The 14,613-nt window shown below is 44.0% G+C and overlaps 1 protein-coding gene across 3 annotated transcripts in view; it reads right to left on the bottom strand.

The window, feature by feature from the left end:
* Nucleotides 1-14,389, bottom strand: part of BRWD1 (bromodomain and WD repeat domain containing 1) — a 122,870-nt gene extending 108,481 nt beyond the window's left edge. For 2 of the 3 annotated variants that reach the window (XM_082840229.1, XM_082840230.1), the window contains exons 1-4: nucleotides 14,237-14,389; nucleotides 14,085-14,143; nucleotides 13,918-13,947; nucleotides 13,687-13,746 (exon numbers count right to left, since the gene is read on the bottom strand). In XM_082840229.1, the coding sequence (XP_082696355.1) occupies nucleotides 13,687-13,746; nucleotides 13,918-13,947; nucleotides 14,085-14,143; nucleotides 14,237-14,285 (198 nt within the window). In that variant the 5' untranslated portion in view covers nucleotides 14,286-14,389. The remainder of the gene's footprint in view (nucleotides 1-13,686; nucleotides 13,747-13,917; nucleotides 13,948-14,084; nucleotides 14,144-14,236) is intronic. The other variant, XM_082840231.1, reaches the window with a different exon arrangement.
* Between the last annotated feature and the right edge of the window lie 224 nt (nucleotides 14,390-14,613).

Below are 14,613 nucleotides of genomic sequence, written 5' to 3'. Positions count from 1 at the left end.
AGTAAATACATAATATTGCCTTTATAATTTTCTAGTACAGAAAGTATGGTTTAAGAACAACCATAAAAGCAAAATAAAGATTAAGATGTGTAAAAAGTTAAAAATTTTAAACCTCTAAAAACAAAACCTCCAAAGAAAACTAAAAAGCAACTTGCAAACTGGAAAAAGGAATTTAGAATATGTGACAGACTAAAGAATAACCTAACATATAGAGAATTCCTGCAAAACAATAAGACAGCAGGAGAAAAGCAGGTAAAAGATATAAAAAGGCAGTTCAGAAAAGATGAATTATCAACCGCCAATAAACGTACTTCCTTAAAAAAATAGTCCTGGTGCTTCCCTGGTGACGCAGTGGTTAAGAATCCACCTGCCAATGCAGGGGGCATGGGTTTGATCTCTAGTCTGGGAAGATCCCACATGCCACGGAGCAGCTAAGCCCATGCACCACAACTATTGAGCCCACGAGCCACAACTACTGAAGCCCACACACTCTAGAGCCCACGTGCCACAACTACTGAAGCCCACAAGGCTAGAGCCCATGCTCCGTGACAAGAGAACCACTGCAATGAGAAGCCTGCACACCACAACCAAGAGTAGCCCCCACTCGCCACAACGAGAGAAAGCCCGCGCGCAGCAACAAAGACCCAATGTAGCCAAAAAAGAAAAGTGAGAATTTATTTTAAAAAGATGTGATGTGCTATAAAAAAAAAACTTTGAGGCCTATCTATTTAAAAAACAAAGAGTTATGTGCTATAACGCTTTTGAATTCCTATATGTTTTCTTCACATGGAGCTTACCTAGTCCATGACTACATTTCCCAGTGATTCACTATTGTGTAAGTACACATTTGGTTCAGAAATCAGTTTTTATTTCTCCCATTTCTTGTTTTATCAAGATTTTGTTGTTGTTGTTCCGTGTGATTTAAAACACCATCATTTGAATATACATAATTTTTAAAAAATGCCATTTCCCCATTTCCATATAAAAAAGGAAAGATAATAAACAATCATTGAAAAATTCTATTTTGTAGGTTCCTAATGAAATGGATTAAGGAGCTTTAAAAAAAAAAAGGGATGTATAACTTCCATGTATCTCGTGACCATTCGGTGCTAAACACTGCCCTACCTGCCCTACAAATGAAGTACACTTCTTAGAGAAATTTTAAGAACTCAAAGATCAGACAAAACACTATTTAATAACCAAACTGTTAATGACTGGTTCTCAGTAAAAAAATATACTAAGCATTAAACATTAATTATTTCGATAAATACTGAGCGCCTACTATGTGCCAAGAAATATAATTAGCTGTACCTACAAATAACTACAGGTGGTTGTATGTCCCACATAAATTAAAAAAAAAAAAATTATGTTTGGCTGCGTTGGGTCTTCGTTGCGTGCGGGCTTTCTCTAATTGGGGCGAGCGGGGGCTACTCTACGTTGCGGTGTGTGGGCTTCTCATTGCAGTGGCTTCTCTTGTTGCGGAGCATGGGCTCTAGGCATGGGGGGCTCAGCAGTTGTGGCTCGCGGGCTCAGTAGTTGCAGTGCATGGGCTTAGTTGCTCCACAACATGTGGGATCTTCCCGGACGAGGGCTCAAACCTGTGTCCCCTGCATTGGCAGGTGGATTCTTAACCACTGCACCACCAGGGAATTCCTGTGCCACATAATTTTTAAAAGTCAAAAGTAATCATTTATCTATTCCAACTATTTCAAAGGAGATAATGCAAGAAAAACCATTGCTCTCACCTTAAAAATGAGAACAAGCTAGATTATCTACCCCCTTCACAGGGCTAAGGAAACAAATCTAAATTAACTGTACCCCAGGAACTGATGAGCCCTTCTGTGAACAGAAAAAACACTCACAGCTGTTTTCATCCATAGCAGACAGGCAGGAAGAACTGACGCAGACATAAGGAAAAAGGAAAAATCTGTCAAATTTTTAAACAGCCACCTGTGGGCTGACGACTGATTAGAACACTAAGGAGCCTCCTCAGAGTGAGTTGCACCCATGCCAATTCCCTTCCACAGGCCTTCACCAACTGCACAGGGCCAAAAACTGGATGCAGAGCAGCTGGCTAGGGATAGGACAACAAGGTAGAACTGGAGAGCAAAGAGAACTCTTCGTGAACCAAAATGTAGGCAACTGGACTATAAAATAGCGCAAGATCTTACAAATTTGGAAAGCAGGCAACTCAGCTATAAAGTATAGACCTCTCAAGAATCTAACTGGTGGGATCTCCCTGGTGGTCCAGTGGTAAAGAATCCACCTTACAATGCAGGGGACACAGGTTCGATCCCTGGTTAGGGAACTAAGATCCCACATGCCGCAGGGCAATTAAGTCCACACACCACAACTACTGAACTCATGCGCCTCAACTAGAGAGCACGCACACCACAACTACAGAGCCCACATGCCACAACTAGAGAAGAGAAAACCCGCATGCCACAGCTAGAGAAGCCCGTGCACCGCAAAGAAAGATCCCACATGCCTCAACGAATATCCCGCATGCCATCAACTAAGATCCAACGCAGCCAAAGTAAATATAATTAATTAATTTTAAAAAAAAGAATCTCACTGGTGCCCAAATTCCAAACTCTGCTGCAAGAGTCTCAATCCCACCCTCAAAACACGTGAAGCCAGTTATGAAGTGAATGCAACTAAAGCTGCACCAAAGGCCAGAGATGATCAGCTACAAATCAGATTGACCCAACCCCACAAACTAACAGCTATGAGAGAGGAAAAAAAGCACATCCTTTACTGACACTAACTACACTACTCTTTTAACGCAAAAAGGCCCAGTATACTTCAAAAGATGATGAGACAGGGCTTCCCTGGTGGCGCAGTGGTTGAGAGTCCGCCTGCCGATGCAGGGGATGCGGGTTCGTGCCCCGGTCCGGGAAGATCCCACATGCTGCGGAGCGGCTGGGCCCGTGAGCCATGGCCGCTGGGCCTGCGCATCCGGAGCCTGTGCTCCGCAAAGGAAGAGGCCACAACAGTGAGAGGCCCGCGTACCGCAAAAAAAAAAAAAAAAAAAAAATGATGATGAGACATACAACAAAGCAAAATATGAGACCCAGGGTCAAGAGAGGGAGTGGCGAAAAGCAGCAGACCCAGAGATGGCCCAGATGCTGGAAAATGCTCGGCCATTATCTCTTCAAAATACTTATTCTGCCCTATTCTTCTATGCTTTCCATATGAGACTTTAATTATACAGTGAACTACTTGATATACTACAGATTCAAGAAGCTCAGAGAACCCCAAGCAAAGTAAGTGCCAAGAAATCTACCTAGGCACATGTGGTAGGCAGCTTCTGACATGGACCCCAACAGTCCCACCTTCTGGTACTCAGACCTGTGAAATCCCCTCCCCTTGAGTAAGTTACTTCTAACCAACAGAACACACTAACATTGAGTAACACATCCATTATTAGGTTACAGAAGACTGTGACTTCTGTCTTGCCTGCAGACTACTGCCCTCTCTGCCTTCATCTTTCCATGAGGCATGCTGTTATGTTGGAGAGATCAATGTGGCAAGGAGCTGAGTGCAGCCAAGAGCCAACTAGGAACTGAGGCTCTCAGTCTAACAATCCATTCCAGGAACTGAAGCCAGCCAAAAACGATGTGAACTTGGAAGCAGATCCTTCCACAGTCAAGCTTTCAGTTGAAACCCCAGCTCTGGCCAACACTTTGATTGCAGCCTTGAGAGAGACTGAGACAGAGGATTCAGCTCAGCTGTGCCTGGACTCCTGACTTAAACAGAGACAATAATAAACCTGTGAGACTTCCCTGGCAGTCCAGTGGTTAAGACTCTGCTCTTACAGTGCAGGGGGCACGGGTTCGATCCCTGGTTGGGGAACTAAGATCTCACATGCTGTGTGGCGCAACCAAGTAAAAATAATTACTTAATTAATCTGTGTTGTCTTAAGTCACTAAGTTTAGGATAATTTTTTATGTAGTAATCGATAACGGCTACAGTGTATCATAGTAAAACTTTTGAAAATTAAAGACAAAATGAAAATCTTAAAAAGCAGCCAGAGGAAAAAACATTATCTTGAAAGAAGGAATAGTAAGACTGCTGGCTTTACACTATTAATGTGCTGAAAGAAAAAAACACCAGAACCAACCAACCAACCAGAATTTCACAGCTTAAAAACAAAAAAAATCTGGGGGGCTTCCCTGGTGGCACAGTGGTTAAGAATCCGCCTGCCAATGCAGGAGACACCGGTTCGAGCCCTGGCCCGGGAGGATCCCACATGCCATGGAGCAACTAAGCCCATGCACCACAACTACTGAGCCTGCGCTCTAGAGCCCACGAACCACAACGACTGAGCCCACGTGCCACGACTACTGAAGCCTGCGTGCCTAGAGCCCGTGCTCCGCAACAAGAGAAGCCACCACAATGAGAAGTCCACACACTGCAAGGAAGAGTAGCCCCTGCTCACCGCAACTAGAGAAAGCCCGCGCACAACAACGAAGAACCAACACAGCCAAAAAAAGCAAACAAATTAATTAATTAAAAAAAAAAAATCTGGGCTTCTATGGTGGCGCAGTGGTTAAGAATCTGCCTGCCAATGCAGGGGACACAGGTTCGAGCCCTGGTCCAGGAGGATCCCACATGCCGCAGAGCAACTAAGCCCGTGCACCACAACTACTGAGCCTGCGCACAACTACTGAAGCCCGTGCACCTAGAGCCCATGCTCTGCAATGAGAAGCCACCACAATGAGAAGCCTGCACACCACAACCGAGAGTGGCCCCCACTCGCCACAACTAGAGAAAGCCAGCGCGCAGCAACAAAGACCCAACACAGCCAAAAATAAATGAAAAGAATTTTTTTAAAATATTTTTTTAATAATAATGAGTAAAAATTATTTAAAAATTTTAAAAAATACCTTAAAAATAAAGTCAAGGGACTTCCCTGATGGTCCAGTGGTAAAGAACCTGCCTTCCAATGCAGGGGAGGCGGGTTCAATCCCTGGTCGGGGAACTAAGATCCCACACGCTGCAAGGCAACTAAGCCCACGCGCCACAACCATTGAGCTCACGCACCTCAATGAGAGAGGCCAAATGCCGCAAACTACAGAGCCCACGTGCCCTGGAGCCCATGAGCCACAACTAGAGAGAGAAAACCCGCACACCACAACTACAAAGAAGCCTGAGCACCGCAACAAAGAGACCGCACGCCACAATGAAAGATCTCACGTGCCGCCAACTAGGACCAGACACGGCCAAAAATTAAGAAAATAAATAAATCAAAAAAATAAATATTTTTTTAAAAATAAAGTCAAAACAAAGAAGTTTTCAAACCAATAAAAAAGAAAGAAAGAAAAAGGAAAACTGAAGTCACTGCCAACAAACTTTCATTAAAAGAAATACCAAAATAAGTTGTGGAGACTGAAGAAAAAATAATCACATATAAGAGGCATGGAAAGACAGGAAGGAATTAAAAATACCAGGAAAGATATACAAGTGGATAAGCAAATGAAAATTGACTTTAAAACAACTACAGGGACTTCCCTGGTGGTCCAGTGGTTAAGACTCCGCACTCCCAATGCAGGGTATGCGGGTGTGATCCCTGGTTGGGGAATTAAGATCCTGCATGCTGTGCAGTGTGGCCAAAAAAAATAAAATAAAATAAAACAACTACAATAACATCTGGAAAAATTTATAACATATGTAAAAGTAAAATATGCTAATAGCCCAAAGGACAAGAGGGTGACAACTAATAGTTTTAACTCCATTTATATGAGAAGTGGTTAAAGTACCTAAAGTAAATGGTAATGCATATTATAATCTCTAGGGTAACCACTAAAACAATAAAAAGATATATTATGGAAAAGCAATAAAAAAAATAAATAGAATAACAGCTGCTTAATCCAAAAGAAAGTAAGAGAGGAAAAATAAATGGGACATATATAAAACAGATACTTGGTAGGTCTAACACAATCATGTTTAAGTAATTATATTAAATACAAATGGTTTAAACACTCCAACTAAAAGACTGAATAAAACTACATGCTGTTTCAGGAGACACACTTTAAAAATGAGACCCCAGGAATACCAAAAGTAAAAGGATAAAAAAAATATATATACCATGCCATCACTAACCAAAAGAAAGCTGGGCTGGCTACAATAACACGAGGCAATGTTAGACTTTAAGGCAAGAAGTATGAAGAGAGAGTATTTCCTAATTTTTAAAAAAAGGGTCAGGGCTTCCCTGGTGGCGCAACAGTTAAGAATCCGCCTACCAGTGAAGGGGACATGGATTCGAGCCCTGGTCCAGGAAGATCCCACATGCCGCGGAGCAACTAAGCCCATGCATCACAACTACTGAGCCTGCGCTCTAGAGCCCGCAAGCCATAACTACTGAAGCCCGCGTGCCTAGAGCCTGTGCTCCACAAGAGAAGCCACCGCAATGAGAAGCCCACACACCGCAACGAAGAGTAGCCCCCACTCACCACAACTAGAGAACACCCGTGTGCAGCAACAAAGACCCAATGCATCCAAAAATAAATAAAAATAATATAAATAAATTTTAAAATAAATAAATTTTAAAATAATAAAAATAAAATAAGGGTCAAATTCTGGAAAAGGTGAAACTATGGACACAGCAAAAACATTAGTGGAAGGGAGGAAGGGAGGGATATTTAGGCAGAGCACAAAGGATTTTTAGGGCTGTAAAATTACTCTATGATACTCTATTGGTGGATACATGTCACTGTACATTTGTCCAAACCCAGACTGTACAATACCAAGAGCACTGAATGTAAATGTAAGAGAACACTAACATAAACTATAGACTTTGGATGAGCATGGTATGTCAAAATAGTCATCAACTGCAATAAATGTACCACTCTGGTGGGAGATGTTGATAATGAGGGAGACTATGGGAGCAGGAGTATATGGGAAATCTGTATCTTCCACTCAATTCTGCTATGAACCCAAAACTGCTCTAAAAAATTAAGTCCATTTGAAAGAAGGAGGGGGATCAACTAAACAGGAAGATAAGTTTGGAATTTGTATGCACCTGATAACATAGCTTCAAAGTAAAGAACTAAGGAAAAAAAAAGAGAGACAGATAACTCCACATAGGAAGATTTTTTAAAATCTGTAAGGATTTAGACAATTTGAAAGGAAAAACATCACATGACCTTTGTCCTTTAGAGCAGCGGTCCCCAACCTTTGTTGCACCAGGGACCAGTTTCGTGGAAGACAATTTTTCCACAGACCATGGCGGGGGGGGGGGGGGGGGTTGGTGGGGGGATGGTTCAAGCATAATGTAAGTGATGGGGGGGAGCAATGGGGAGCGGCAGATGAAGCTTCTCTCGCTTGCCTGCCACTCACCTCCTGCTGTGCGGCCCAGTTCCTAACTGGCCTCAGACAGGTACCAGTCTGCAGCACAGGGGTTAGAGACCCCTGCTTTAGAGGAAAGTAACTGTTATGATTAGATGAGCCTATGAAAACAAAATAACTAATAACTATTCTCTTTTAAAGTAGCATAGTCAAGGGACTTCCCTGGTGGTCCAGTGGTTAAGAATCTGCCTTCCAATGCAGGGGATGCGGGTTCCATCCTTGGTTGGGGAACAAAGATCCCACAAGCCACGGGGCAACTAAGGCCGTGAGAACTGCTGAGCCTGTGCGCCACAACTAAGACCCGACACAGCCAAAAAATTAAGTAAATAAATAAATAAATAATAAAGTAGCAGAGTCAAGGCTAAGTGACTCAGATAGTGACACCACTACCGTTATTCAGCACTAAGGTATAGAGACTGCCGTTCCCCTTCCTACTCTGTGGTCATCCATAAGGGTGAATACCAGGTATCATTCATACAAGTGTTAGAGCTCATAAAGACTGTATTTTGTTATTTCATAAGACCCTACAAATATAAATTAGGTGAAGGGGAAGTCTAACAATATTATGACTTACTGTCCTATCAACATTGTTACTAATAAACACTGCAAAATCATTTATTTCCATATAAGGTTCACAACACTTTGATATAATTATTATTACCCTTGTCTTGCAGATCGAGGAACTGAGGTAGAGATTAAATAATCTGCCTTAGAACATCTAGTAAGTAATGCTAAAAAGTCAAGATTACAGCCTAGCCACCTGGCACCAAAACCCAAATTTCTGATTTAATACTGCTCTATTGCTAGACTGTAACTTATCATCACACTACCATGATCATTAAGTGTTCCCAAGTGTTGTCAATGAAATGCCTGTAGAATGATAGATCTCTGTAGTCAAGTACAAAGAAAATGCAGAGAGGAAAGAAATAAGCTGCACTCAGGATGAAGGGTCTTTAGAATCCCACAATGAAAATAAAATGGTAATGTGACTAATTGCAATACAGGTGGGGAAAACAGAGTTTTATTTATTTATTTTTGGCCGTGCAGTACAGCATATGGGATTTTAGTTCCCCAACCAGGGATCAACCCCATGCCCCCTGCAGTGGAAGAGGGAATTCTTAACCACTGGACCGCCAGGGAAGTCCCAGGAGTTGTTCTGTCTGAAATGGGTAAATAAGTAGCCTTGCTATTTTTTTAAAAAAGGCTCAATTTGAGACTACAGTAGAGTCTATGTGGCAGTGCACCCAAATTTCAAGACCTGGGTCATAATCTTCAATCATAACCTGAGTCCTTAATCCAGTAGGGAGCTCAAGATGGTAATACCACTCTCCCCTTGGTTTGGACAGTGAATTCATAAACCGAGGAAGGTTGACAAGTAGAGATGAAGAAAAGAAGTATGAATACACTTGTGCAAGTTATAGTTATTCTGATATAGTAATAAGTTTTGTAATAACTGAACTATTTTTAATGTTTGTAAGAGTAAAAAAGAATAATTTGCTACAATAAATTTAAAATACATTTACGGGACTCCCTGGTGGTCCAGTGTTTAAGAATCCACCTTCCAATGCAGGGGACACGGGTTCGATCACTGATTGGCCAACTAAGCCCACGCACCACAACTACTGGGCCCGCAAGATCTGGAGCCCGCGCGCCACAATGAGAGATCCCGTATGCTGCAACTAAGACCCGATGCTGCCAAATAAATAAATTTTTTTTTAAATAAAAATAAATAAAATAGGACTTCCCGGGCGGCACAATGGTTAAGAATCCACCTGCCAATGCAGGGGACACGGGTTCGAACCCTGGTCCAGGAATATCCCACATGCCGCGGAGCAACTAAGCTCACAACTAGTGAGCCCAGATGCCACAACTACTGAAGCCCACATGCCTAGAGCCCGTGCTCCGCAACAAGGGAAGCCACCACAACGAGAAGCACTCATACCACAAAGAATAGTAGCCCCCGCTCGCCATAACTAGAGAAAGCCCGCACGCAGCAACAAAGACCCAAGGCAACCAAAAATAAATAAATTAAAATGAATTTATAATAAATAAAATAAAATAAAATAAAAATATACTGGGAATTCCCTGGTGGTCCAGTAGTTAGGACTCTGCACTTCCATTGCAGGGATCACAGGTGCGATCCCTGGTTGGGGAACTAAGATCCCGCGTGTTGCATGGAGCGGGCAAAAATATAAATAAATAAATAAATAAAATATACTTACAACAGTTAAATTCTTAGAAACATTATGCTTAGATCTTATGTTTGCCATCTTGAGACATCTATAGATTAAAATCATCATCTATTTGCATATATAGTGTGGAAACCCCCAAGGAAATTTAATTAACAATATTAAGTTGGTGTTAAATATTTTAAGATTTAATTCTTGTGACAAATTAAACACTAATCAAAATGTAAAAACAAATATACTTGTTTCTATATGTTACTAGACTTCTAAAATTTGTAAATGAACGTAAAAGTTTAAAAACTATGACCACTTACAATTCTAATAAACCAGATACTGATTTCAATACAAATAACTCTGAAGACTTTCCCTCACACAAAAGGCCTACTCAAACATTATTTTAAAAAATATATATATCAAGGGACTTCCCTGGTGGCACAGTGGTTAAAAATCTGCCTGCCAATGCAAGGGACACGAGCCCTGGTCCGGGAAGATCCCACATGCCGTGGAGCAACTAAGCCCGTGCGCCACCACTACTGAGTCTGCGCTCTAGAGCCCGTAAGTCACAACTACTGAGCCTGCGTGTTGCAACTACTGAAGCCCATGCGCCTGGAGCCCGTGCTGTGCACCAAGAGAAGTCACTGCAACGCTCGCCACAACCAGAGAAAGCCCACGCACAGCGACGAAGACTGGACGCAGCCAAAAATAAATAAATGACAACTTAATGACGATAAATCCCCTAATGATAGGCTACACTATACGAATCTTCTGATTTTTTTTTTTTCTGGTTAAGAGATTGCCTACAAAAATTGATCTATCGGGCTTCCCTGGTGGCGCAGTGGTTGAGAGTCCGCCTGCTGATGCAGGGAACACGGGTTCGTGCCCCGGTCCGGGAAGATCCCACATGCCGCGGAGCGGCTGAGCCCGTGAGCCATGGCCACTGAGCCTGCGCGTCCGGAGCCTGTGCTCCGCAACGGGAGAGGCCACGGCAGTGAGAGGCCCGCGTACCGAAAAAAAAAAAAAAAAATTGATCTATCATGTTACTCAATCACAAAGTATATCAAATCACTTTCCCCTTTTTAAATACACCCCTCCTTTTACAAACCTAGTCTTTCCCAATTCCCATGCCCAGTTCTATACTTCTATTTCACTCTTCCCCTTTCTTCACCACCTATAAATCATAAAAATTCCAATTAAATTCACAGGCCCAACTGCTAATGCAGGGTTAGGTATTGAGAGATAACTAGTCTCAATTCTCCTGAGAAGTATCAAAAACATTCTTACTTCCAAAGTACATGCTGGAATAACAGCATGGCCACAAGTCTAAGATAAACTGTAGCTTTATAAACAGTGATATGGGAATCACCTGAAAGGCTTTAAAAAATAGTAATGTCCAGCCCCACCACAAAGATTCTTATTTAACTGGTCTGGGGCATAGCCTGGGCATCCAGATTTTATAAAGCTCCCAGGTGGTTCTGATCCAAGAATGCGAACTACTGAGAAAAAGGAATAAATTAAACAAAGTAAAGAAACAAACAACATTATAAGAAACAATCAGACAAAACCAATATGTGAAACATTCTACAGAATAACTCAGTCTCTTCAGTAAATCAACAGCACGGGGAAAAAAATACTATGCAAGATAAAAAGTGTTTTAATTTCGGCCCAATGCATGGAACTTGTCTGAAGCCCAATTCAAGCCAAATATAAAAAAATAAATAAGTATAGCAAATTGGGGGACTTCCCCAGGGGTCCAATGGTGATGCCTCCGTGCTTCCACTGCAGGGGGCGCAGGTTCAATTCCTGGTCAGGGAAGTTCCACATGCCACAGGGTGAGGCCAAAAGACAAAAAAAAAAAAAATTGCTAATGAATTTGTTTATGATATATGCAGATTCATTACATTATTCTCATTTGTGTATATTTAAACACTTCTTAAAATTTTTTTTTTAAAAAAAGGAGACTTTGTTGGAGAACTAGAAACTACTCATACCTTTGACAAAAGAATAATTCTCTATACAGGAAACTCATCCTCTACCATTTAGTGCTGGGAGAGGAGGAGGCAGGAAGGTAAAGGAGGAAGAGGATACCCATCAGACAAATCATCCAGACAATGAGAAGACATATGTCGCAGCCACATCATAGGGATATATCACAAAGAGAGATTCTGAATAATTTAAAGCAGAATTTTAAGTTTTAAACAATTCTACCAGCAAAAGCCAAAAAATATACAAATCTATTTTTAAAGAAACTTTTCCAGTAGTTACAGCATTACGCTTATTTCAAAATGTAAGCAATTTTCTCTTCAGCAGCATGACTGCACTGTCATGTCAATGATGCTTTTCTGGGGAGGGAGGTGGGAGAGGGTTGGATTGGGAGTTTGGAATTAGCAGTGCAAACTGGTATATACAGAATGAATAAACAACAAGGTCCTACTGTACAGCACAGGAACTACAGTCAATATCCTATGATAAACCATGATGCAAAATATGAAAAAGGATGTATATATGTGTATAACTGAGTCACTTTGCTGTACAGCAATAATTAACACATTGTAATTCAACTATACTTCAATAAAAAATAAATTTAAAAAATATTAATGCTTCATTGACAACACTGTTTTCACCTACCAACAGGAGTAAAACAATAAAACGGAGCACTCCTTTAAACATTTCCTTAAGTCTCAAAATGTCAAACTCAAGAAAACATAAAAACTGCCATGATACAGAACCTTTAGAGCTCACTTGCTTGAAAATATTCACTTTTAAGTGTTTGCTTCAAAAAACTCTAGGAAGGCAAATATTAAAACTGCCAATTGAAATAGAATCTTTTGTTACATTCAACCAACTTTAACTGTTAACACTGAAGTGTTCAGTATCTACGAAAACAGAAACAGACTCACAGACAGAGAACAGACTTGTGGTTGCCACGGGGGAGGGGGAGTGGTGGAGGGAAGGACTGGGAGCTTGAGGTCAGCAGATGCCAACTATTATATAGAGGATGGATACACAACAAGGTACTACTGTAGAGCACAGGGAACTAGATTCAACATCCTGTGACAAACCATAATGGAAAGAAACGTGAAAAAGAATGTATATATAACTGAATCACTTTGCTGTATAGCACAAATTACCTCAACATTGTAAATCAACTACAATTAAGTTTTTAAAAAAATACTTAACTGTTCACATACAGATAACAAATCCCCCTATTTCTGTTCTTTTGTATAATTCAACAATGGTGATCATATTCTACCAACTTCTGCTTGCAGGTATTAGAACTGTGATAAAAAATCATTCAGGAACTCTTTTTTTCCCCCCCAGTTGTTTTGTGCATACAAGATGCTGAATATGACCTGGCAACTAAAGAAATCCTTTGTCCTAATATACAAATTGGAAAAATATTTTCCTGAAAAATGTTTTATTTCACTAAGGACAAAACGAATGAATCAAACCAAATCATATATACTGTGAGAGCAACTAAAAAAGACGACAAAATACAATGGAAAGAGAACTGTAATCTATGTTAAATGGTGCTCCAGAAAGAAACTGCGTATTTAGAGCCTATATTAAGTAACATACACTAAACAGCAACATAAAAATTCATCACATTAACTTTCCTAAGGCATTCAACAAGTGTAGCACAGTTTACAGCGGCACAAGTATTGGAGGAGCGGCACAGTCTCACAGCAGCCAAGATTTTTTATTACTCTGCTGAGGAAAAAAAGAGGAACATTTCTCCACCTTTCAGACACCGAAGCTTCTATTCCTAGGAACAAGTGGTTGGAGAAGATGGGCGGGGCAAAAGGAGGAAGACCAATCACAGGTCGAGTTACAAGTCGCGTTCAGGAGAAACACGGATGAGAGCAGCTCGCTGAATGGCTGGCGCGCCCCCGGCTCTCACCAGAAGCACCGCACCTGGGGACCCACCCCGCCACCTCGCCCCCCGCAGCCGTTTCCTACCCAAACAAACCCGGCCACCCCAAAGCAAAATACTACCTACAGGGGGGAGTCCCGTCGTCCCGGTGACGCCCGGGCCGCCCTCCCGCCCCCTCCGAGCGCCGCTCGGTCACTTCGCCCCTCCAGCAGGAGACCAGAAAAGGGGGCGGGGGGCGGGCGCTCGGAAACACCGGGATGGAAATGTCAAAACTCTCACCAATTCCTCGTAGCTCCTGTTGTGCTCGTTGCCCTCCCAATCCAACCTCTTCGGCAGCAACTGCAAAGACCCGAGACGCACACGAGTGACCACCGCGCGGGGCCGGGCGGGGGGCGGCGGGGCGGGGGGCGGCGGGACGGGGGACGGGGGAGCCGGGAGAGCGGCCCCCGGGCAGGGCCGGCAGGGGACGCAGGGGACGCGGCGGGCCGGGCGCCGCCGCGCAGCACAGACCTGGTACTGCTCCAGCTCCTGCACCAGCACCTGCAGCCGAAGAGACGCGCAGTTAGGGGGGCGGGGGCCGCACCCCGGGTCCGCCAGGCGCCCTCCTCCCGCGACCCCAGGCGGCGGCGGGGCCGCGACTCCCGGAGCGCGGCCGCCGCCCGCGGGCCCGCACTCACCTGGGCGGCTCTCCGACACGGGCCGGCCGATAGGTACCGAGCGATAAGGAAGTACAGCTCTGCGGGGAGACGGGGAGTCGGGTCAGGAGCAGGCGCGGCGGCGGGGAGGGGGCCGCGGCCGGGGCGGGGGCGCCGCGGGCGGCGCGTCTTACCCGACTCGATGAGGGGCACCGGGCGTCGGGCGGGCGAGGACTCCGCCATGGCCAGGCGCGGAGCCGGGGCGGGAGCGGGTGAGCGAAGCGTATAGGCCGCGCCGAGGCCTGACCGGGCCGGCGTCTCTCTACCTCAGGCGCGCCGCCGCCGCCGCTGCCGCCGCCATGCCGTGCGCGCCGCCAGCGCCGACGCCTCCGCGAAGTAGTGCCCCTGAGGGAGAGAAAGTAGTTCCTCCGTGGGGGGCCGCCGGCGCCACCGGACGAACGGCGGTCGGGCCGCGGCTGGAAGAGCGCTCCTCGCCTCCCTCTCCTCCGCTTCAGGGGGCGCAGGGCGGAGACTATGTGCGCCAGGGGCCGAGCCCCGGAGGAGGCGGCGC

The sequence above is a fragment of the Leucopleurus acutus genome (assembly GCF_964270905.1).
Source record: "Leucopleurus acutus genome assembly, chromosome: 5".
In the NCBI taxonomy this organism is placed as follows: Eukaryota; Metazoa; Chordata; class Mammalia; order Artiodactyla; family Delphinidae; genus Leucopleurus; species Leucopleurus acutus.
The sequence above is the reverse complement of the archived record's forward strand: the minus strand, read 5'-3'. Positions and strand labels throughout refer to the sequence as shown.